This window comes from Sphaeramia orbicularis, chromosome 15 (genome assembly GCF_902148855.1).
Source record: "Sphaeramia orbicularis chromosome 15, fSphaOr1.1, whole genome shotgun sequence".
Classification (NCBI taxonomy): Eukaryota; Metazoa; Chordata; class Actinopteri; order Kurtiformes; family Apogonidae; genus Sphaeramia; species Sphaeramia orbicularis.
Genome location: NC_043971.1, coordinates 3,623,462 through 3,647,486, shown reverse-complemented (window position 1 = coordinate 3,647,486; position 24,025 = coordinate 3,623,462). Strand labels below are relative to the sequence as shown.

General features: G+C 42.5%; 3 protein-coding genes across 6 annotated transcripts; 2 read left to right on the top strand and 1 right to left on the bottom strand.

Moving 5' to 3' along the window:
- Positions 1 to 1,849: 1,849 nt before the first annotated feature.
- Positions 1,850 to 13,206, bottom strand: ncoa4 (nuclear receptor coactivator 4). Of its 3 annotated transcripts, none has more exons than XM_030156190.1 (10): positions 13,053 to 13,206; positions 7,371 to 7,494; positions 5,288 to 5,428; positions 4,864 to 4,952; positions 4,193 to 4,382; positions 3,879 to 4,001; positions 3,090 to 3,785; positions 2,705 to 3,004; positions 2,532 to 2,624; positions 1,850 to 2,440 (listed from the first exon to the last, which is right to left on the bottom strand). In XM_030156190.1, exons 1-10 carry the CDS (start codon positions 13,088 to 13,090, stop codon positions 2,435 to 2,437), a joined length of 1,800 nt encoding a protein of 599 aa, XP_030012050.1. In that variant the 5' UTR covers positions 13,091 to 13,206; the 3' UTR covers positions 1,850 to 2,434. The 3 variants fall into 3 exon arrangements, with proteins under 3 accessions (XP_030012050.1, XP_030012048.1, XP_030012049.1); XM_030156188.1 differs by lacking the exon at positions 13,053 to 13,206 and adding an exon at positions 11,561 to 11,716; XM_030156189.1 differs by lacking the exon at positions 13,053 to 13,206 and adding an exon at positions 11,561 to 11,716 and having other exon boundaries at positions 3,879 to 3,998.
- A 470-nt stretch (positions 13,207 to 13,676) lies between these two features.
- On the top strand, positions 13,677 to 18,100 carry yipf3 (Yip1 domain family, member 3). The gene is made up of 9 exons (XM_030156199.1): positions 13,677 to 13,953; positions 15,110 to 15,319; positions 15,432 to 15,538; positions 15,613 to 15,658; positions 15,739 to 15,831; positions 16,032 to 16,163; positions 16,238 to 16,351; positions 16,433 to 16,556; positions 17,838 to 18,100. Exons 1-9 carry the CDS (start codon positions 13,882 to 13,884, stop codon positions 17,957 to 17,959), a joined length of 1,020 nt encoding a protein of 339 aa, XP_030012059.1. The 5' UTR covers positions 13,677 to 13,881; the 3' UTR covers positions 17,960 to 18,100.
- Positions 18,101 to 18,907: 807 nt separating this feature from the next.
- On the top strand, positions 18,908 to 22,111 carry dnph1 (2'-deoxynucleoside 5'-phosphate N-hydrolase 1). Of its 2 annotated transcripts, none has more exons than XM_030156210.1 (4): positions 18,908 to 19,222; positions 20,083 to 20,154; positions 21,299 to 21,406; positions 21,488 to 22,111. In XM_030156210.1, the coding sequence occupies exons 1-4, from the start codon at positions 19,087 to 19,089 to the stop codon at positions 21,604 to 21,606; spliced, it is 435 nt and encodes a 144-aa protein (XP_030012070.1). In that variant the 5' UTR covers positions 18,908 to 19,086; the 3' UTR covers positions 21,607 to 22,111. The 2 variants fall into 2 exon arrangements, with proteins under 2 accessions (XP_030012070.1, XP_030012069.1); XM_030156209.1 differs by having other exon boundaries at positions 18,934 to 19,222; positions 21,299 to 21,409.
- Positions 22,112 to 24,025: the final 1,914 nt, after the last annotated feature.

Sequence of the window (24,025 nt, the reverse complement as noted above, 5' to 3'; positions counted from 1 at the left end):
CACGGCACAATGAAATGTGTCAGTGAAATAAACCATCATTAAATACAGAGACAAATAAAGTGTTAATGTACATCAAATGTTTTAAATGTTTTCGATTATTGGTCCTGATTTTATTTTGATGGATCATGAGACTGAAAATAAAACAGATTTATATTTAACTCAGTTTGTTCATCATGTCAAAAAAGTTTCTTCCATTTCACCGTTTACTTTTTTAATATAAATATTCATTAGTATTTTACTGTTTAACTGAGTCAAACATGTAAAAAAAAACATGATATTTGTTGTGAGTTTGTTTTGTTTTGTTTCCCACATTCAGGTTCTTCCTCTTAACTGAGCTTAAAACAGAACCTGAATGAGGAAATTAAGCGTTGTCATGGCAACTGGGGCCTGACAGACTCAAGTCTGGGAAACATCCAGGGCCTTGACCTTCAGTTTGGGAACCATGAATTTAAGGTCAAATGGACTGAGGACACACTCGTCATTTTCGTCCTTAAAGACCAACTGGTTCCACTGGTTCACACTTCCTGTTTAATTCCAGTAAAGGTCACATGAATAGACTAACGGAAACCTCACCTGCAGTTACCCTGACAACAGATTACTACTCAACTGATCTGTAGAACTTAAATTAACACTTAATCGAACTAGAACACTGTGTGAACCTGGTGGTTGCTATAGTTACACCAGAGTTTTTCAACCTTGGGGTCGGGACCCCACGTGGGGTCACCTGGAATTCAAATGGGGTCGCCTGAAATTTTTAGTAATTGATGAAAAAAAAAAAAAATCCAAAAAAATATGGCGAGTTGACAGAGACGATCACAATACATAAAAGACAAACTGTGAAGCTGAAACTGCAGCACTGTGATTCTGTTTATCTGTCAAATGTTCATTGTGGTCAGTTTCAGATGCTGCAGCTCTTTCATAATTCATAGTTTGAGTTCTTGTTTGTTCAGTATTAATTGTCAGCCTTGTAAATCACAGCTGGACTGACTGGACATATCCTGACCAAGGAAAACAAAATTCTCACTTTGTGCAGTAATCTACACCTGGATTTACTGCCTCCATCCATTATATAGACTAAATGTCATCTAAAATTAACATTTATTTGTAACATATTACAGCAAACTATTACATGATCAAAAACAAATTAATTTTAGCAACAAAAAAAAAGTCTCTGTTTTGAATGTCTGGGGTCGCCAGAAATTTGTGATGTTAAAATGGGGTCATGAGCCAAAAAAGGTTGGGAACCACTGAGTTACACTAAAGGTGTTATTAATGTATTAATTCTTTGAGTTTTCTTGTAGGTAAATAATTTATCAGACAGGGGTAGTTGTTTGTTTACCTGCTTTACTAGTTTCAGCTACTTCCTGTAGCCTTTGTCTGATAAATGAATTACCTACAATAATTATATGTGGAAGACAGTATGAACCTTTGCCAGATCTTTGATTTCTGTTTGTACAGTTTTGACCTTTAAGGCTCTTATTAATCCAATCTATTATTATAATTAGAATAAATAGATAATTGAGATAAAACTTATTAGCTGATGGTGAATGTGGTTTTTAGTCCATGGATCCAGGTTCTGGTTTCGCATAAACCAGATATTTGTTTGTGTTGTCACAGAAACAACCCGATCAATGCCATCCCGGTTAATGTTCTTCACTGCATAAACACAGTGAACTCAGGGTAATTCACTCAGATACTGAATCAACTCAGAATAAGCTAAAACCTGAACCTCAGGCAGTGAAAGCACCTCCTCTTCAGCTCAGATTGGATCTGGTTTAATCAATCATTGATCTGTGTTGGGATTGATCCGTTGGATGTTAACTGATGATGTCACAGACAGACAGACAGACAGAGTCATTGAGATTATTTATTTGTTCACTGTAGAGTTGCAGCAAAAGAAATCAAAGCCCCGCCCCCAAAAACCAAAACAAATCAAACAGCTTCCATAAAAAGCACCTCCTGTTTCTGTCCAATCACAGCAGTCATGTGACCTGTCCCATCACTTATGACATAATTAGACTGAGTAAATTAAAGGAACATTCGGCCAAAAAAGGCTGATTCTGTTAAAGTCATAAAAATATGTTTAATAATGATTAAAAATAAAGACTAACTTTAAGCCCACCCACTTTTATGTGTAGCCCCGCCCATACATACATGTCCCACCCCTTTAGAGCTCTGTTCCATGTCAGGATCTGTCCCACTCGCACTCGCACATTTTAAGGCTCATTAACGATTCTTTGTTCCAGATGAAAATGTGCGACTGCTCCTTTAAACTATGCTCTGGATCCTGATTGGATGACAGTGGTGGCAGGAAAAGGCGTCTGCATTGATTAGGTGGTTACGTTATGTGCGCTGATCAGCGATAAAGTGACTCTGAGAGAAGAAGATGAGGAAGAAGAAGAAACATCCAGAAGCTTCGTCATCAGTGGTCGTTTCACATCTGGACAAACAGAGAATGCATAAAATTTTTCACCATGGAGACGTTTGATGGCATCACTTTCTCTGATCAGGTGACCTGTGTGACCCCTCACCTGTACAGGAGCCCTGTGCAGCCACTTTTCTTTGTCTCCACCCATTTTCATGCAGGAGAACAGATCGCAGACGGCGGGCAGCGTCAGACGTTCCTGAACACAAACACATTCAGAGTTACAAAAACCTTGGACACAAACGGGTCCAGAACCAGGTCCAGATCCAGATCCCATACCTGAGCTTGACTCTTCTTCTTCAGGAGCCACTTGTCCTCTTCACAGACTGACGGAGGGGGTGTTTTCTCTGGCAGCACCCAGAGATCTGCCTCCAGGGGGCACTGGAACGGGGATGAAGACAAGGAGGATGAGGACGGTTTGAAGTGGGAGTGGTCGTCCCTGGTGGCCGCCTCCTGCTGGACCACCCAACCCGACAAAGAAGAGGTCAGTGGAGTCTTGCAGGAAGGAGGCGTGGACTGGGACAGAGGCGGGGACTGGGGGGTGCTGGGGTGGAGCCAAGCCTCGAGGATTGCCTGAACCTGAGGACAAAGACACAAACTAATGAGTTCAGAACCAGACCAATCCAGACCAGACCTTTTCCCAACACGGCAGTTGGACCTTTACCTTCTGCTCTCTGTCACTGACTGTGGGCGGGGCGTTCTTGGCAGAGGGTGGGGTCTTGGCAACAGGTACTCCGTTCTTGTCCCGCCCCTCCTGTGTGAGCAGCCAACGGCTCAGAGCTTGTTTCCCACAGTTCTCATCACAGACACAGTCGGAGTAGGCAGAGCATGGCTCGTTGGCACGACAGGCCTGTTGGATCGGGGCCACCTGCTGAAGCCACGCATCCAACGCCACCTGGGGAATGGGACTGGGAGGGAAGGTGGGGCTGGAGGGGGGCGGGGTCTTCAGGCACTTGAGCTGACCGAGATTCTCGATCTCCACAGCTTTGGTTTTGGTCTGACAGCAGGAGGAGCAGTCAGAGGAGGCGGAGCTTCTGGATCCTGCCAGCCAATCAGATGATGCCCAGTTATCCTCAAATGGTTTCAGCACCTGGCGCCAACGCTCCGCATCTGTCTCCTTGGTGACAGGGGAAGGGGTAATAAGCCAGTCGCCCAAATCTGGGTCCTGGTCCTGATCACCATCATGTGGAGACATGGCAAGCTCTGATTCGTCAATCTTCTCAATGGAGAAGGAGGAGCTGCAGCTGCTACTCCTATCTCTGCTGATTGGCTGCTCCTGCAGAAGCCACGCTTCCAGGTCCTTCAGCTGACCCCAGGCCTTCAGGAAGTCCATGTGGTTCAGGACGGGACAGGAAGAGACCTGACCACAAACATCAGGGTTAGAAAATGGAAACCATCAATCTAATCACACACTCTGCATTAACAACCAATCAGATCCATCAGTCTCTCTCACCTTGTTCTCTCTGTGCGACACCAACCAGTCCTCTGGGTTCTTACTAGACTGGTAGCCAATAGGAGCACTGCTTCCAGGGCGTGGTCCAAGCAGCCAGTTACTCAGAACTGAAGTGTCTGTCTTCTAAATCAGAGAAACCAAGAGTTAAAACAAACCTGCAGCGTCTGGATGTCAGCTGATCCTTGACAGGATTCAACTGGTTCTAAACCAGTGACAGGTTCATCATCTCTAACTCATGTAACCAGACCCAGTCACAGCCACATAACCTATGGTTTTAATGTGTAACATTACTAGACTCCAGGGGGCGGAGTTACCTGTTTCTTGGCGATGACAGGACAGTTCTGCACCAGTCCTCTGCAGGGGGTGGGGCTCTGAGAGGACACACCCTCAGCCTGCTGAGCGCTGACGGAGCCAAAGGAGGTGATGGCGGCTCTGAGAGAACGAGTGTCGGCTTGAAAACTCATATGAGGAGATTCCTCTGGAGTCAGATTGAGGGACGACAAACTGGAGACGCAGGAAGGGAAAACAAACACACCCCGTCATACTTGATGGATCATAAACGTGTCGACACAGGAAACACATTAATGTGAGTCTGTGTCAGAGTCATTACCAACAGAAACTGTCATTAAGTGAATCCTCGTTTGCTGACGATGCGGACGCACAAAGAACCAGACCCCGACTGGTACAGAGCGGTTCATTTGTATCTATTTATTATATTATATTTTTGGTAAAAAAAAAAAGCATTTTATTAAAGAGGTGAAAAGATAGAATTTTATAGAAACACAGTGTGATGTGGTTCAGCACAAAGTCCAAGTTCAAACAGACTCGCAATAAACACACAACCACCATATGACCTGCTTTCACTGGGTTTTACAGTTAGTTTATGGTGTTTTTGTTTTCACTGAATGTCAATACTTCCCAGTGAGTTTACGGAGTTTCCCTGCGTTTTGTGGTTTAGTTTTGTGTATTTTGTGTGTGTTCTTACTTCTCCATGCAGCTCGTCAGCTGGTTGTTTAAGTCGTTGTTGTTGGAGTTCTGCATCTGATGACTGATTACATCAAACTGTCCTCTGAGCTGAAACACAAACCATGACCATACATTAATATGATTAATCTGATCGATCCATGTCTGACATGGGTTAGTTATGTTGTATATTGACCAGTTATAATCAAAGTCTAAGTTAAATTTATAGTCAGTTTTGCCATGAGTATATCACATACAGAAAACTGACATTACAAAACTCTAAGGTCACATGGTGCAAAATGAACATACAAAAAATAAAAAAAATAAAATAGAATATAACTATAAACAGAAAATAACTATAAACAGTAGGGAGTTGAGGAGACAATAAATAGACAATAAAAGAGCAGTTCACAGATGAAGTATACTGATTGGTTATGAGTGATTACCCGGTGCAGCTGGTGGAGCTGCTGCTGCAGCGTCTCCGTCTTCAGTTGCTCCAACAGTTCGATCTGACCCAGAAGCCACACCTCCCTGCACCGCAGCGCCTCCTGTTGACGACTGACGCAGGTCTGCAGCTCCGCACGCACCTGGACACAGACAGGTGATAAACAGACAGGTGAGATACAGCTGATTATCATTTCCTGACGGAGATAAGAGGAAGCAAAACAGGAGCTGATATGAACTCATTGACCCAACAGCCGTAACCTTCCATCAGAAGCAGATACTGAACCTTCACTGATCTAACTCAGTTACCTCATCACACAAACACACGACACAATCCAACGACAGCTCCCTGCCACTTACAACACTAACTTTTTTCATTACACATGAAACTTTAGCCGAACATCCATGTGGATGACAAACCTGAACAAAACCAGAAGTCAGTGAATGCATCACAGCAGTGGAGCTCCATGTATCAGGTTGTTGAAAACACTCGGACCTGTTTTATTGGTCAAATTTAACAGCGGATATTTCATTATCATTATCTGAACAATTCCAGATACAGGTCATGCACACACATACACTTCTACCTGAGAAAATGGAGACAGACGATCAGAGTCCACTACAGTCCAGATCAGTGAGTGATCTGCTCTCTCTCCTCAGTCTGTTATATACTGACTCTACCCCACCTACTCTCTCTCCTCAGTGTTTTTTATGCTGACTCGACCAAAAACACACCGGCCTTTACAGAGACAACACACATACCTGGATTCCCATGGCAACCACAGGTACAGACAGAACAAGAGGAGGACTATCAGCGTCATTTGAGGTGTTAAGGAGTTTTTTGTTGAGAAACAGTGAGTGAGTCAGCAGAGAAGCTGTGGTTTAGAAAAACACACCTGAGGATCTGCGTGGACGTTCTTCATGTCTGAAGTTTGTTCATGGTTTGTTCTGACAAGACGAATGTTACCATCAGACATGAATATATAACAACCATTTGGGTCAAACCTGGAGGACGAGCCGCCATCTTCAAACCTGTTCATCTGACTGTGTTTGTGTAGTTTGACCTCTGACCCTGACAGCTGGTTATAGTTCAACACGTTTTACTGCTCAACATTCTTCAGCTCAGACTCAGAAAACACTGTAACGACACTTGTCTTTATCCCACTTTAACAGTTTCTACAGCAGTGTTTTTCAACCATAGGGTAGGGACCCCACATGTGGTCACCTGGAATTCAAATGGGGTCACCTCAAATTTCTAGTAATTGATAAACATAAAAATAAAAACTTACTAATAAAAAATGTATAGTGAGTTGAGAGACAATCATAATACATAAGACATGACGAACTCTGAAGCTGAAACTGAAGCATTGTGGTACTGTTTATTTTTCAAATGTTCATTGTTTTTGGTTTTAGATGCTGAAGCTCTTTCATAGTTCATAGTTTGAGTTATTGTCTATTAATTGTCAGCCTTGTAAATCCAAGCTGGACTGACTGCACATATCCTGACAAAGGAAAATAAAATTCTCACTTTGTGCAGTAATCTACACCTGGATTTACTGCCTCCGTCCATAAGAATATATGTTATATAACCTACATTTAGTCTAAAATTAATGTTTATTTACAATATAGTATAACAAACTATTACATCATCAAAAACAAATTAGTTTTAGCAACAAAAAAGTCTACGTTTTGAATGCTTGGGGGTCGCCAGAAATTTGTGATATTAAAATGGGGTCACGAGCCAAAAAGGGTTGGGAACCACTGCTTTACAGTGTTTAGTCTTTGGTTCATCACATACTGAGGACAAACATCTGTTCACAGTATCAGACACAGTCAGTGCTAATACATCTATGACCCATTTGATGGACATCACAGTAATGAACACGAGGTTCATTTCCACACCAATACAGAGATGCTTCCATTTAGAAACACTGAACAGAATCTAGAACAGATGTAGAAAAAGGAGGGACAGGTGGCAGAACAACAGCCTGTTCATCCTGGGAATGGTGGTATCGTTGCAGTTTCTAATTTTTATTACTAGTTTCTATGACAGAGGGTGATGATGAAGGTGAAGATGATGCTGACCTCTCTGGCGTTCTCCCTCAGCTGTTGTTCAGCCTTTAACACTCCGCTAATGGCCTCCTCCAGCTGATCCTGGGCCTGTTTGCACTGATTCATCCCACTGAGGGTGACCTCTGCCACGGGCATCCTATAAACACGGAAATAAAAGACAGGTCACAAACATAACACCAACAGCATCATGAGAGCAGAAAAGAGATGTACAATTACTGGCTCCATCTACAAATACTGAGTCCAAACACTACAACACCCATGAGCCTCTGCTAATGGACCAACTGCTCTCAGATTGTACATGTGGAGATGGGTCTGAACCAGGCTCTTTGTGAGAGTTTGGTGGTCAGTGTCTTTCAACTGAACAAACACATACTTGAGGGTGCGACCAGGGCTGATATTGGTGTGACTGGGTGAATCCCAGTGGGTTGGGGTCAGACTGATGAATGGCTGAATAACCCTCCATCAGTCTTTGTACATTAAACCATGTGTTTACCATCATCATGAGTGTAAACCTCAGACACTGGTTTGTGTTTCCTCTGAATAAAAGGCAGTGTGAGTCAGAAAACAGAAAAGAGTCACGGCTAAAAGTAGAAACACATGGTCACATGACCACACACCTGCACCAGGTGCAACCACAGCTCACTCACTCACACACACACACACACACACACACACACACCTGAGCTGTGTTTCTCTACCGACTCGCTCCATTTGTCATTTCATAGTCTTTAGACGCATTTCCACTACATGGTACCGGCTCGACTCGACATTTTTGCATTTCCATTACGTAATGCTGCATTTCCACAATGAGGAACTGGCTTGACTTAACTCGACTCTAGTACCAGATGCTATTCCTGGAAACCGTTTCCTGGACGTCATAGCGATGCGGCGCGTAACTTCTGTGATGTCTGCTCAGAGGGTGGATGATAAACTCGCTCGTTGCGTCTTGCCCTGACAAGCTCAGGTTGAATTTTTTTGTCGGCCACCAGTGACAGAAATGTCTAATCCTCCTCTACTGATTACAGTGTAGTTTTGCAGGCTGTCATCATGTGGATTAACCTACCGCTACATTAACGGTAAATTTCCGAATCTGTTTTTTTTTTTTTTTTAAATGGCGGGTCGCATGTTGATGATGCAATGACACAGACACAACTCTCTGACCAATCAGTGGTCTGCAGTATTTACACATCACGTTTTAGTATCTCTTCCCCCATTTTGGAATAGGGCTGCACGATTTTCGCCAAAAATAAAATCCCGATTTTTTCTTCTAAACACTCAATTTTCAATTTCTGGGTAAAACTACAAAAGACAATAGAAGTCATCATGTCATTTTCATGAGCAGCCCACAAGGCAAGGCACTGCTTCCTACCTCAAATCTGAGATGGTATCACTTGAATTCCCAAAATTCTGTGATGGGCCCACAGAAGTTATACCAGAGTAAGTCAGTGACAGGCATCACTCATGCGTGCATGGACCACGTAAGATGAGTGATCGCCATGTGGTTATATTTAAATCGGTGGAGCCGTGCGTGACCACGGCTTACATTGTTATCACTACTGTAGGCCCATCATAGATTTAAGGTCTGCGGTCATTACAGGGAGTTCTGTGAAAGACCGCTCTCAAAGACAGGAGGAGGAGCCTATGATAGCCTGCGGGCGCACAGCCCGGAAGCACGAGAGAGATGAAACTGATTTGATGATTTCCCTTTTTTAAAAATTGTCCTAATTGAAAAGTCTGAATTTGACTTAAAATCGATTAATCATGCAACCCTATTTTGGAACCTCGGTGGAGGAGATAGCAAAAAAACATTACTGGGTATCAGATTCCAGGCTCTTTTACGTAATGAAAATGCAGAAAAGGCCGAGTACCGGTACCATGTAGTGGAAATGCGGCATAAAAGTAGCTGGAATCTGGTACTATTTTTTTGATATCTGCTCCGCCAAGGTTCCAAAAATGGGTAAAGAAATACTAAAACCTGATATTTAAACACTGCAGACCACTGATTGGTCAGAGAGTTGTCACTGCATCATTGCGTCATCAATGCACGGCCCACCATTTTTAACAAACCAAATTCCGAAGTTGACAGTTAATATACCGGTAGGCTAAATACACTCGTGATGACAGCTCACAAAACGACACTATGGTCAGTCGAGGAAGTTCAGGCATTTCTGTCCTTGGTGGCCAATGAAAAGATTCAGCATGAGCTTGATGGGGCAACACGCAATAAGCAAGTTTATCAGCAACTCTCAGAGCATAGTTACGTGCAGTGTCACTGACAACCAGGTACTCTTAAGTCAGTACTATCCTGTAATGGAAATGGCCTCCAGGAATTGTACCTGGTACCTGAGTTGAGTCAAGCCAGTACCACATAGTGGAAATGCGGCTTTTCAGTCCAAGAGAACTGTGTTCTGTCAAGGTTCCTCAGAATATTCTGACATTAAAATGATATTTCTTAGACACTGGAGAGATGTGTCAGTGTTTCATCTGATGGCGGTAAAAACAACCAGGAAAGAAAGAGTCCGAAGAATGATAAAAGTCATATTAGTCACCAGCAAAAACATGTGTGATATTATTATTGTTTCAACCACTCTGGCCACACTCATGGTAGAGACAGGAAGTGACCCAGGTTGTGCCAGTAGTTAAATAAACGCTGTATCTTTGTAAAAGGAGAATCTATGATACAAGTCAAAGGCATCACCTGGCATGTATCTCACACACCCTGATTGGTCGATGGTTTTATGCAGAGTAAAAGCTAAATATTCACATCAATGAACTCTGTCATGTTGGTGATTGGTCCAAATATGCACAGAAGTGTGATTTAATGGTGTGTTCTAAATGTGAACCAACCTTTAATGTTTGTTTCTCCAGTAGTTTTTTGTTGTGATCACATCAGAACATGAACAGTGTGGACTTCACTGATCAGCTGATCGATAATCTATAGAAACACTGAAGAACCCTCCCATGGTCTGACATCACTGTCCTCCCTGTCGTGGAAACTCTTTCAGTGAAACTGAAAAACATGGTTGGGTCCCAGTGGGCGTGGCCTATCAGCTGTTCGCAGCCCTCAGCTGACTGATTAACCATCAGCTGATAAACAGCCCTCAGTGTCCGACCTCTAACCTCACAGCTGTGTTTATGCATCTCAAACACAAACTGACTGATGATAAAACTGAAAATATGAAAAACTCAGGTGAGTTTTTAATGACATACATGGGTGTTGTAAGTAATAAATCCTGCATACATAAAGTACAAGAACCTCAATCTAAATCATAGCAGTGCAGTAAAAGTACTGCTACAAGTAAATACTGTAAAATATAAATATCTTCATCTGTACTTTGTCAGACACAAACTGACCATTTATCTAAGTTAGATGAGTTTTGCATTCACAAACATGAAAAATGCACCAAATTTCCCTGATAAATATCAAATATCGTAAGTCTAATGTTAAGAACAAAATATAGAAATATTACATTTTAGACTAAAAATGATGAACTGATTACTATTTTCTTGGTACTTTCCTGTTATTAAATGTGTGTATTTCTGCTTCTGTGTTTCTTTTCGGTCCAGAGGAAGTCGATTTCAACACATTGTTTCAACACTGTTTCTACACATCTCATTAATAGGTTTAAAGACTTACTTCTGTCTCAGACTAACTTTAGAACAAAGGAGGACTTTAAGACTTTCACTTCATGTTAAATAAAACAGTTTTCCCTCACTTCCCCCACTGAGTCAGCAGATAAAAAAGAAGTGAACGAAGGAAAACACAGTGTCTTTATCTGGAAGTAAACTCTTTAAATGTAGACGGTCACTTCTTATTTACAATAATATAACTGTGTTAATTTCATTACAAGTTAGGCAGGTTTTTAATCTAATGAACACGGAATAAAAACCTTCCCCAAACTGCGGGAGATCCCTGAAATGAACCCAAAGGAAATGAAAGGAAACTGCACCCTGTTCAAATATTTTCTGTTCAGGTGACTGAAACTTAAGAAGCTTACAATATTATTACCCACTGTGTAAAACTGTAATTGTAAAAGTACGTTATTAACTCGGAGTCATGGTGGTGCTGAAGTAAAAACTGCAATAAAAGAGGTTAAAGTAAACAGTGAAAGTCCTGAGCCTCATTCCACCGCATCACCAGTAAAACGGACTGTAAACACTGTTTAAAAACAGCTTTAACTCGGGCCCTGAACGCATCGTACCTCATGTTTCCGCTGTTCGGATTCGGCCCAGAATTTTCGACGCGAACAGAACGGGATTCACAGCCTTTAACCACGGAGCAGACGGTACCGAGCCGGTGTGTTGGTGTATCCGCCATCACGCTGCAGCAAAGCGGCACGTACACTGGAGGGGAGGGGGAGGGGGCTAGATGCGTAGGGGGCGGGGCCTGGGGACACGTTAACCCACTGTAAACCACGAAGTCCTAGAAAAACACGGCCGTTCACATGTGTACCGAAGTATGATCACCTAACAGAACACTTTCACCTGTGCGAACAAATCACGTGTCTGGTGTATATTCGGCACGAGCATCATAAACAATTAAAACGGTTTACTGAAATAAACAGGTTTTAAAGAGTTAAAAGTCCGCTGAACTCAGTGACATTTGCAGCCAAAGGACTCGAATGAAGACAGGATGTACGGACCATAAACTGCAGAATTTAACCCTATCTGGACATCTAATGGATGCAGAACTGATTAATAGTTATTAATGTGTTCAACAATCAGTAAAACTGTGTTTTAATCGGTGTGAATAGGGTTTCGTAAAAGACGTGTAAAAAAGCACATGCTTTTACAGAGAGTTTAGTTTGAAGCACAAGTGAACGTACAAGACATCAGTAAATGTAAAAGTCTGTTTAATAACCGTTACTAACCTAACAATCATTGGTTTTATTGGATTGTTTTAATTTTATCTTTCTATCTGTTGACTTAATTATACACATTCAAGAATTTTTATTACTTTATTGTCAAGTGTGTAATGTAATTCAATGTTCTCACTTGATGGCGAAATCTTTTTAGTTACTTTAATCTCTTTATCTCACGTCCTGTCAGTTCTATTTAATTATCAACTCGTTAATCGTCAGTGAAAGTATCCTGTATTTAAAGTCATGTATAAAATGAGTGATTAGATTTAAAACGCGTAAACCAGCAGACACAAATAATTATAATAAACAGGACTTCCGGGACAAACAACGTTAAAATACTAATAATAAACATTAAGGTCATACGTTTCACTGACTGTTAATGTTTTTCTCGTTCTTTTATTATGCCTCTTATTTTGTGTTATCTGATTAAATCAGAGTTTACGGTCATTTATTGAGTAGGTCGCCGTGTATCTATCTGTGTGTCTATTGACGCTACAGACGCAAAATTCACAATTATAAATAGTAATAATAATAACTGAATGACATCAATTGCTTCCTTCACGAGGTCACAGTGTTCCATCCTATTCGCTTTTAAACACAAAGACATGACATTAATTTACCTGTGACAACACATGACTGATACTCTTCTTCTACAGCATGATCAATAACCAATCGCACATCATTGATAAATTGATCAGAAACAGTTTGATCAGTCGGAGATTCTGCGGCTACATGCTAACTGTTAGCTTCATGTGGCTAAGCTAACTACCACCGAGTCTGCTTTAAACGTGTCAAACTCCAGTTTCCCGGAGGTGAGGCCGGTTCCACTCACCGCGGGCCTTTACCGTGGACTCTCTTCTTCGAGCTCATCAGTGTTCCAGCTCCGTTCGGTGTACGTTAAACTGACGGGGTACCGGTAAATGTCGGCGTTTTACCGGATAAAAGTCCAATGTCACGAAGACGTCACGGAAAAGAAAAAACACTGGATTTGTGGGCGGGATGTCTCGCGAGAAAGGAGCGTCAAATCCCGTTGGCGTCAGCGTGAAGCTGGGCCGCCCCCTGGTGGAAAGTCAGACAATCACTTCTATTACATCTGACCTGAAGTTCAATCAGAAAACACCTATATGCGTGGATGAAACATGGTTTCAACTGTTTTTACGTAAAAAGGACGAACCCTGTTAAAATGAGCCTGAGAAGACAAAGAAAATAACGTCAAATACATGTGAAAATAGACCTTAAGAAGGAACAATCTGTTTCTGTCGAGCTGTTTATTCTTTTTAGTAGTTTTACCATTTATTTTATTCAACATAAAATATTTTTATATTTTCTGTTATTTTCCCATATTTATTTCGTTTTATTTGACTCAGAATGACGCAGGCACACATTAAATAATACGTTTTTGCTGAGAAATGTGTCAAATCTCGCGATACTTCAGACTCCACGTCGGCGCATTCCATTTGGCGTCACACAATGGGCGGAGCCAGTCGTGTGTTTGCTTCCGGTAACTGAGATGAAGATTTAACGACATCTACAGACAAAAAACAGGGGATTTAACCGCATTGTTGCATTAAGCTCCATATTTCAGTGGAGGATCCTCCATCCTTCCTTCATCCCCAGAGTCGGAACCGGACCTGAACACACGAAGTCCGACCACAGCCGACATGTCTGGGGGATCCGGGACAAGGAACACCAACACGGAGCCGTGGGGCAGCTTCGATGACCACCTCATCCAGGTAAAACAGCCCTGAGACATGTCAGCAGGTAAACAAATACACGAGGGACCGTAAAAACGTCACGGATTGACCGTTGCTGTGACCGGATTCGGATTAGAACGGATCTGGATCTGCAGATTTACCAGATAGGTTTAGTCCTCAGGTGAATCCGAATCTGTTAAAACCAGAATCTGGGCACGACACACATTTAAACCTTAACCTGGTTTAAAAATCTATTTATTAATAAAGTTCGCAGGAACCAATAATTACATCAAGCTATCTCCATTAAAATGACACAAATGACCATGACAACTCATGTCTTCTTCACCAAAGCGGCTCTAATTAATACAATTTCAGGTAGAGTTCACGTCTCCTCAGGATCCAAAAAATCACCCGTTTCCATCACGTCCACATTTGTTTGTCCACCATTCATACTGTGTCTGAATCCTCTTCATATCGGATTCATGTCCTTCCGTGTCCCAAACTGATCAGATTATGGCCATGTATGTGGAGGTCCAGTTCACACAGGCTGTCACTGTCTGAATACGTCACGGCACCACATGTACACGACTCAGGCTCTTCACACCAGATTGCATTTATTAATTTATTTTTGTTAGGTTTGTTATTTTTATTTATTTACTTTTTTATACTATTATTTGTATATTATGCGTTGTGTCTTTAAATCTATGCATTATTTTCTTAAAATTATTTGTTCAAATGCTTTTTCCTTTTTGACATCTTGTTGTTTGTTGTATGTACTGTATACTTAAATGTTTTCAGTAAAGTTGGGGGGAAAAAAAAGCTCTTCACACCAGACACAAACTCGTCCAGAACCAGAAAAGTTGGTTCTTCCTTTTGAACAGTGACATCATCAATGGGCGTGTCATATTCTAGGACAAATATGGAATAACGCCCTCACACTTTGGTGAACGTGGGTTGGTTTGCCAAAAAGGTTCTGAGACACCAGAACCAGAACCATGTCTGTTTGACAGCACTCACTGTAAACTGAGGGTGGAGAACATGGAACCCAGTGACAGCTTGACTCTGACAGTAGAACTGTAGTGATGTCATAAATATGGTCAAAGATAAAGGTTAAAAACAATGACAATTTCAGACGTGGATGGAAGCATCACCATGACGATGACCTTTAAAAACCCCATATGTGTCTGTTCATCAGGGCAGCGGTGCTGCCGTCATCGACATGGAGAACATGGACGATACGTCGGGCTCGTCCTTCGAGGACATGGGGGAGATGCACCAGAGGATGAAGGAGGAGGAGGAGGTGACGGCGGAGGCGGCCGCAACCGACGACGACACCCACGATGACGGCGAGTTCCTGGGAATGAAGGGGTTAAAGGGTCAGCTGGGCCGACAGGTGGCTGACGAGGTGAGGAAGGGTCAGAGGGGTCACCACACACGCACGTTGCATTCAGGTATCACACTTACCTGTGTGATGATGCATTCAGGTGTCAGAGTTACCTGTGTGATGATGTGTTCAGGTGTGGCAGGCAGGGAAGCGCCAGGCATCCAGAGCCTTTAACCTGTACGCTAACATCGATATCCTGAGGCCATACTTCGATGTGGAGCCGGTCCAGGTCCGCAGCAGGTGATGTTCACTTCCTGTTTCACCTGTTTCCTGTTTCTTGTCATGTCACTGTTAACGTGGGTGTGTCCTTACAGGCTCATTGAGTCCCTGATTCCTGTCCGCATGATCAACTTCCCCCAGGTACGTCCTAGTCCAGGTGCAGGTTAAGATCCAGGTTCTAGTTCTGGTTCTAACAGGTCTTCGTGGTCTCTGTTTTGTAGAAGATAGCTGGTGAACTGTATGGTCCTCTGATGCTGGTTTTCACTCTCGTTGCCATTTTACTACACGGGATGAAGACGTCAGACACAGTCATAGTAAGAAAACACATGAGCAACAACACTGAACACATGAACAATAATGAACACATGAACACAACATCAACAACACATCGCATCACATTATTGACTAGTGTTTACTCACAGTTTCCTTGTTTATTTGCAGTTTGCCTGAAGTTTACCTGTTGCTTACCTGTTTATTTGCATTTTTCCTGATGTTTACCTGTTGTTTACTGCAGAGGGAGGGCACTCTGATGGGCACCGCCATCGGGACGTGCTTCGGGTACTGGCTCGGCGTCTCGTCCTTCATCTACTTTCTGGCGTATCTGGTCAACGCTCAGATCACGATGCTGCAGATGCTGTCTCTGTTGGTTGGTACTGGTACTACACTCATGCACACATTTGTGTAAATACACTTGAGTGATGTCACTTCCTGTGTTGTCAGGGTTACGGTCTGTTCGGTCACTGCGTCGTCCTCCTCATTACATACAACATCCACTTCCACTTCCTGTTCTACGTGCTGTGGCTGCTGATTGGTGGACTGTCCACTCTGAGGATGGTGAGGCTGTGTTCATGCTGTGCTCAAATGGACTGCGTTACCCATCAGCCTCTGGTCTCTGACCTCTTTGTTGTCCTCTAGGTGGCAGCTCTTCTGTCTCGTACGGTTGGTCAAACCCCTCGTCTCCTTCTCTGTGGGACTCTGTCTCTGCTGCACATGCTGTTCCTGCTTTACCTGCACTTCAACTACCACAAGATAGTGGAAGGTAAACTCACCTGAATGCACTTTGTCACCATGGCAACCACAGCACACCTACAAACACGTGACTCACTACAGAACCAGGTCCAGGTCTCTGGGCCAGACTCGTAACTTGCAGTAGAATCTATCTAAGTGGACTGATGGTGCCGAATTGACCCTGCCCTCCTCTGATGTCACAAAGGTGACGTGATGTCACTGTGACCCTGTGGTTTTTGGAGGCAGGTGGTTTCTCAATTTCTCCCCAGCAGCTAAAGTGCATGGTGGGCGATGTCTGCCTATTCCCTGTGATTGGCTCAGAGTTTTGACAGACACACTGAGTGGTGCTGGGTGGAGCTAGTCAGAACTGATTATAGAAATGAAGAAATTCTGAAAAGTTCAAGATAAAATAACATGAACATGTAGAAACATCACAGTCACAGAGAAGACACATGAGATGGTTTAGTTTCTGTTGACTTGCATTTTGACATCTGTTTGTCATAGATGCAAAGTGTGTTACAAAGTTTATTATTATTATTAAAGAAGGATACATCGGGTTGGAAACATCACATCTACATTTAGTGATTCCATAGAGAGAGAGAGCTGCGACATGTTTTGGTGTTGCCGCTTTGGTGATCACGTGGTTCATGTAAGCCTCAATAGTTCCAAAACAAACCACACGCTGTCATGTTCTTCTATGGGACAGACAGCAGCGAGTGCGATATTGCAGGTAAATATCCAAATAAACCACACACAAGTATATTTCCAACCGTTGTTGCACAAACTGTATGTATGTTTGTGTCCGTTATGCTTTTGAGTATTGGGATTGACCACTGAAAGGACTGCATTTAGCAAACATTGGGCTATTTGCTATTGAAAATACCTCCCTTGTTTGTGAGTAGCTACAGAAGTGTTGCCACTCTGTTTTCTCTACTGCTCTGAGTGATTCTAATTTATTTTGGTTCTGTTTTTTTCTGTTCTGGTTTGGGTGGAAATGCGTTCATTTATGTAAAGATATGCCCAAATACGAGATGTACCTGATAGAAACTGTTCCTTTAAAACCTTCTTAGCATGTTTTAATGGCATGTTTTAATGACATGTTTTAATGACGCTCACATGGCTTTTCACGCATTGATTTCATTTATTTCAGATTAGACAATAGAGTAGAATAGATTAGACAAAAACAGCAGAGTTTAACTCATCTCGTTGTCTTTCCCAATTAATATTAAACAAGTTGATGGTTTCCCTCGTGTATGTTTGCGGCTGCCGTGCATGCTGGTAGCTGTAGTCTGACCCTGTTCTGTGGTTCCAGGTCTGCTGGACTCTCTGGACGGACCCCACATGGCTCCGATGCAGCGTGTGGCCAGAGACGTGGCCGAGCTGACCCTGAACGCCTCAGTCAGGAGCCTGGGAGTCACACTGAGGGCACAATGAACCCATAGAAACCGCCATGCCACGCTGACATCACTTCCTGTCTGAAGCCTCTCTTTGATTCTGTCAATGTTTGTACATTTTTAATTCATTTGGTGTTGATTTTTGTTATTTCATGTATTTAAATAAACTATAGAGTCAAAACATGTCTGAGTTTCTGTTGAACCTAAAACCAGATGTTTTCAGTCTGAACAAAACAGATTTAACAGGAATTTCATTCAGAGGACAAGTCGACCTGTGGCTGAACGTTGACGGGTCAAAACTTCAACAGGACCATGTGTCAGTTCGACTTCATGTCCGTCGGCCTCAGCTGGAGCGTCTAGAAGTAGATGTTGAACTTAGACCCCAGACCAGGACACACCCTGGCCTGTGAACATAATACTGGTACCAGTTTGGATGGTCTTTCCGGTCCCACTGAGTCCTGGTCCATCCCAGATCCCTCAGAGTCCAGAGGAGTTCACAACGCTGCCGGACTCAGTTTACATAAGGCTTCATTCAGGGACGGTGAAGTCTGGATTCAGATTGTCCACAGTGATCCGGACCCGTGTTGTTCTATCAGGTCTGAATGTGTTGAGTGGATGTAAATGTTTCCAACTGATGTTCTTTCAAAGTTTGTTTTATTTCTAAACTTTTTGTAGATGTTCTTTAAATTCTATTCTTTTAACTTCCTTATTGTCAGGTAACTTTATGTTTTTTAGTGTATTTATTAACTTCTACATTTTATATTCATCTAGGTCTGTTTCTTCTGGTCTGATTTATAAATACATTTATGTCCTATTTTGTCCTTTACAGCGGTTTCCAGGATAAATAAAGAACCTGTGGTTTACTGGGTCTGTTTACCCTCAGTCAGGTCTGTCAGGTGGCCCCGCCCCCTGTAGGGCACCGCCTCCGGTCTGAGCCAATCAGAGGAAGGAGAGCTCGGAGTACAGGAATTCAGCCAATCACAACAGAAGACGATCACGAGCAATGAACCTGAGAGACAAACTCAAGGCCAATATAAACACAATATTAATACGTAAAGGAGCATGACGTCACCGCGTACAGCGTCATCACCGAGTACCGCGGGAAACTGAGACACGGAGACGGAAGCGCCAGGCAGAGCAGACAGAAGAGTGAAGAACTGGTCCAGGATGCAGATCTACTTCTGCGGCTCAATCCGCGGCGGCAGAGATGACGTGCACGTGTACCAGAGGATCGTGCACAAACTGCAGAGCTACGGAAGTGTGCTGACCGAGCACGTGAGCAGCACCGCGCTCAGCGACAAAGGTCAGGGGTCACACACAGAGGGCACGTGACACTGTCTGTGTCCAGACCAGAACCAGAACCAGGACCAGGTCTGAAGTAGACTAAACATGGAACTTCTCAGACTGGTCACAGGTTCTCAAACCATGGATCGGAGGTCCAGGTTCCGGGTCCTGGTTCTGGGTTCAGTATTTGGGTCCAGGTCCTGGTTCTGGGTTCAGTATTTGGGTTCAGGTCCTGGTTCTGGGTTCAGTATTTGGGTCCAGGTCCTGGTCCTGGTTCTGGGTTCTGGGTTTGGGTCCAGGTCCTGGTTCTGGGTTTGGGTCCAGGTCCTGGTTCTGGGTTCTGGGTTTGGGTCCAGGTCCTGGTTCTGGGTTCAGTGTTTGGGTTCAGTGTTTGGGTCCAGGTCCTGGTTCTGGGTTTGGGTCCAGGTTCTGGGTTTGGGTCCAGGTCCTGGTTCTGGGTTTGGGTCCAGGTCCTGGTTCTGGGTTCTGGGTTTGGGTCCAGGTCCTGGTTCTGGGTTCAGTGTTTGGGTCCAGGTCCTGGGTTCAGTGTTTGGGTCCAGGTCCTGGTTCTGGGTTTGGGTCCAGGTCCTGGTTCTGGACTTTCAGGCTTTAGTTTTAATGAATTTGAGGTGAATTATTATCAGTTATTAACTTTTTGTGTTGAATCAGTTCTTTTTAGGAGGAGAAACCCAAACACTAAATCGATCTTCGGGTTTAATTGATTATTATCCATTACTGATCAGTTTCATCAATAATAACATCCTGTATGCAGTTTCTATGAACATTTTGACTCAGAGTTCATGTGTAACAGTTAAATCACACATGTATTGATCACGTGATCAGGTTTACGTGACACACTTATTAATTTGTGATTGACAGGAGAGGACGCTGTGAAAACAGGCGACAAATTCATCCACGACCGTGACGTCGAGTGGCTTTGCCAGTCTGATGGTGAGTTCACGGACTTTAAATGAACTTGTGCTGTATTCCAGAGTGCTGGGAGATCAGAAGTTTCAGACTCAGTCAAATACACTGGAACACATGTCCAAGACGGATGTGCCGAGTTCTACTCCCTGCCAAAAACTGCTCCCCCTCAGCCATGAAGAGGACAATGTGCACCAAATTCATCCTGTCACAACTTTTTCTCCTTTCTGACTCTAGGGTATGAAATTAATTGAGAATTATCCAGCCTCTAAACACCATCATAGCTGTGTAGCAATTAAGTAATGAATAATATTGTTAAGATATTGTAGTTATGTTTTTTTTTATCTAGTTAATGTTAAAGAATGTGCAAATTGTAAGGTATATAAAACTTTCTAAAGTTAAATGTTAGATACACAACACACAAAATATATAACAATAAAAACAGATACTCCTGGAAACTACATCACCCGCGGCTGGGGATGCAGTTTTCGGCAGGGAGCAGAATTTGGCACCAGATATTGCCGAAAACTGCATCCCCCATTACATTAAGCTTACGAAGCTACAGAAGGGAAATGACTTTAGCAGCTCACATTCGGAGCTGTTCTGGTGGGACAGGGTGAATTTGGTGCACTTTGTCCTCTTCATGGCTGATTTAGGAAGGGGGAGCTGTTTTCGGCAGCTGCTGCATGATGCAGTTTTCGGCAGGGAGTAGAATTCAGCACAACAATGGAGGTCCTTGTTTGAAAGTGAGGCCAGGTAGAAGTACCTCAACCTCACCGCGACCTACAACATAAGATCAACACAACAATGGCGGTGCACAGTGTGCAAGTCCACAATGAAAAAAAACTTCACAATGTATAATTAGCTCATACTCATTTTGCTTTTTCCATCTCGCTTGTGTATTTGAGACTCTGTAGTGTCAACAGTCCAAATGCCTCTTCAATAACAAAGTAAATAGGAGCTTAGATCTGCAACCTCCATGTTTGTTGTTTATGTTCAACATGGATCACCTGGAATACTTAGAGGTGAGATGTAGTTAACTCCAAGTGAGATATTCTACCTCCCAGCGCTCTGGAACGCAGCATTAGTTTGAATTTTATTTACTTCCTGGTTGGTTCGAGCAGAGATGACTCATGGGTATTGTAGTCTTTAAATAGTGTCTTATTTCCAGTGGTGGTGGCAGAGGTCACTCAGCCGTCCCTTGGTGTCGGATATGAACTCGGCCGAGCTGTCGACATGAAGAAGAAGATCCTGTGTCTGTTCAGGCCGTCGTCAGGACGTAGTGAGGTCACTTCCTGTCAATCATGTTTGTCTCGCCTGTCTTGAACCCAGTGTCACCTCATGTTTATGTTGTTTCCAGCTCTGTCGGCCATGATCCGAGGCGCCGAGGACGGAGAGCAATTTGTGGTGACGGATTACGAGGAGGACCAGATGGAGAAGGTTGTGGACGAGTTCTTTAACAAACTGAAGAACGACTGAACCAGAACCCGTCACCCGGACAGAATACCAAGCAAATGTTAGCTCCGGTAACGTTCACATGAAACCATTCAGGGTCCAACAGTTGCTGATTATAAACACGTCTGACCCCGTTTCCTTCCACACTAATACTTTGATCAGTATCAGATTATTATTGATGATGTAAACAATTTAATCTGGTCTGTTTTATCAGATAACAGCAGTAATCTGATTAGAATAGAATAGAATAGAATCTTTATTGTCATTATGCGAGGCACAACGAAATTTTGTCCAGCAGCTCTTGGCATGGATTATGAGAAATCAGATAAATACTCCTGGATTTGTCCCTAGTACTCAGTGTCTTTATGCATATATACCTATTAATCTGATTCATTCAGTTCTTTGTGGAAAAACTATTAAATCACAGGTGTCAAACATGCGGCCCGGGGGCCAAATCCGGCCTGCCAAAGTTTCCAACCCGGCCCATGGGATGAATTTGTGAAAAATTGCAAAAATTACATTGAAAATATTAACAATCAGTGGTGTCAAAATCATTTAAATTCGGGCTCCACATGCAGACACATACAGTCAAATTAGATTTTAAGTGGATCAGACCAGTAAAATATTATCATAATAACCTATAAATAATGACAACCCCAAATTTTCTCTTAGTTTTTGGGGAAAAAAAATTAATTACATGAAAATGTTTAAATTACCAAACTATACTTTTACAAAAAATGTGAATAACCTGAACAAATATGAACAAACGGAAATGTCTTAAGAAAAGTAAATGCAATTTTACCAATATTCTGCCTGTTACTAAATGTTTTGTGTGATTGTAATGCACATGTGTAAATGATAAACTGATAAACCGAGGCATAATATTGTTAAAACTGCACTTATTTTTCTTAAGACAATTCAAGTTGTTCATGTTATTCAGATTTTTAAGGAAACTTTGTAGATGTAAACCTGATCATAATAGAATTTGACTTTTTTCACTGTTCTTATTTTACTGGTCCGGCCCACTGGAGATCAAATCGGGCTGAGTGTGGAACTGAACTAACATGAGTTTGACAGCCCTGTATTAAATCATAAAAACAGAAGTGACGTAGAAGACAATAAGAGGAAGTTTAATTTTATTGTTACTATGTACGTACGAACTCTGAAAGAAATCCAATAATGGACTAAAATGTCTAAACCAGGGTTTATGTATTATCGTATCTCTGAAATACATGTAAATGCATCAGATCTGATTCTAACATTTATTGGATTGTTATGGTTGTGGAAACAGGGTCAGTGGTTCCACGTTCTGGATGTAGATCAGTGTCATTGTTATTTAGATAAAAGCTGTCTGTCAAATAAAAACCAACGTTAAATCTGAATGTGTCTGAATCCTTTAAAGCTGGTGAATCTGTTCATAAAGGACTCAAACCTGATCAGAGATCAATCGTGAACCTCCCTGTGCTCTCAGATCTGCTTTCAGAACCTGCAGGTCATCATGTGTCCACTGTGTGGCGCTTTAGCACAGAGAGACAGGCTGGACAGGAAGCTGATGAACACCATTATCCAGAACCCTCTGTGTCTGAACACCTAAAAGGCAGCGTCTCAGTGTAAAAGCTGAAATGAACCCAGTCTGGTTTTAATCACTTCTGCAGGTTTAATTCATTCATATTATTGATGGAGAATTAAAACTATATTATGATTATTTTTGAATGTTTCTGTTGAATGTTCACTAAAAAGCAACAGAAAATCAGTGAGTTTTAATCAATACATAACTGATCAGTAAAATGAATCAGACCCAGAACAAGCAGGTCCACGACCCGTTACAGGTCCACAAACCCCAGTTTGATGAAACCAGGCATCTGGATGACTTCATCTGGAGGGGGCGGAGCCTCTGACAGCAGCTGTTTAATGATCGATGTTACATTATTACATTACTTGGTCAGTGATCAATAATTTATAGATGAGTCTGATCAGCGTCGGCTACACATATTCACACAGACACGATGGGAGGAGCAAAACAAGGAGAAAAACGTCCAATGAAAACAGCGTTAATTCGACGTCATCACACCATTGCCAGATTTAACAGGACGCGAAGGATGAAAACGTGTAGAACCAACGTTCCTCAGATAGCCATGACATTCCTTTAGAACATTCATAGAACATCAGCAGAACCACCGACAAACACCTGGAGAACCCTCAAGGAACCTACGTCTCTTCAAAGAACACAAGACATTCTTCAGTGGTTCCAGAACGTTCTTTGAAACGTTCCCATTCCCAGCCTCCACAGAACCTTTATGTTCTGTTCAGTTTATGAAGACCATATTTTTGTGGAACCTTTATAGATCCTTTTTTCCCTTACTTATCTTTAAAACCTTCACAGATTTTTCTCACAGAACGTTCTTTAACCCTTTCATGCATACTGGTCACTCCAGTGGGCAGT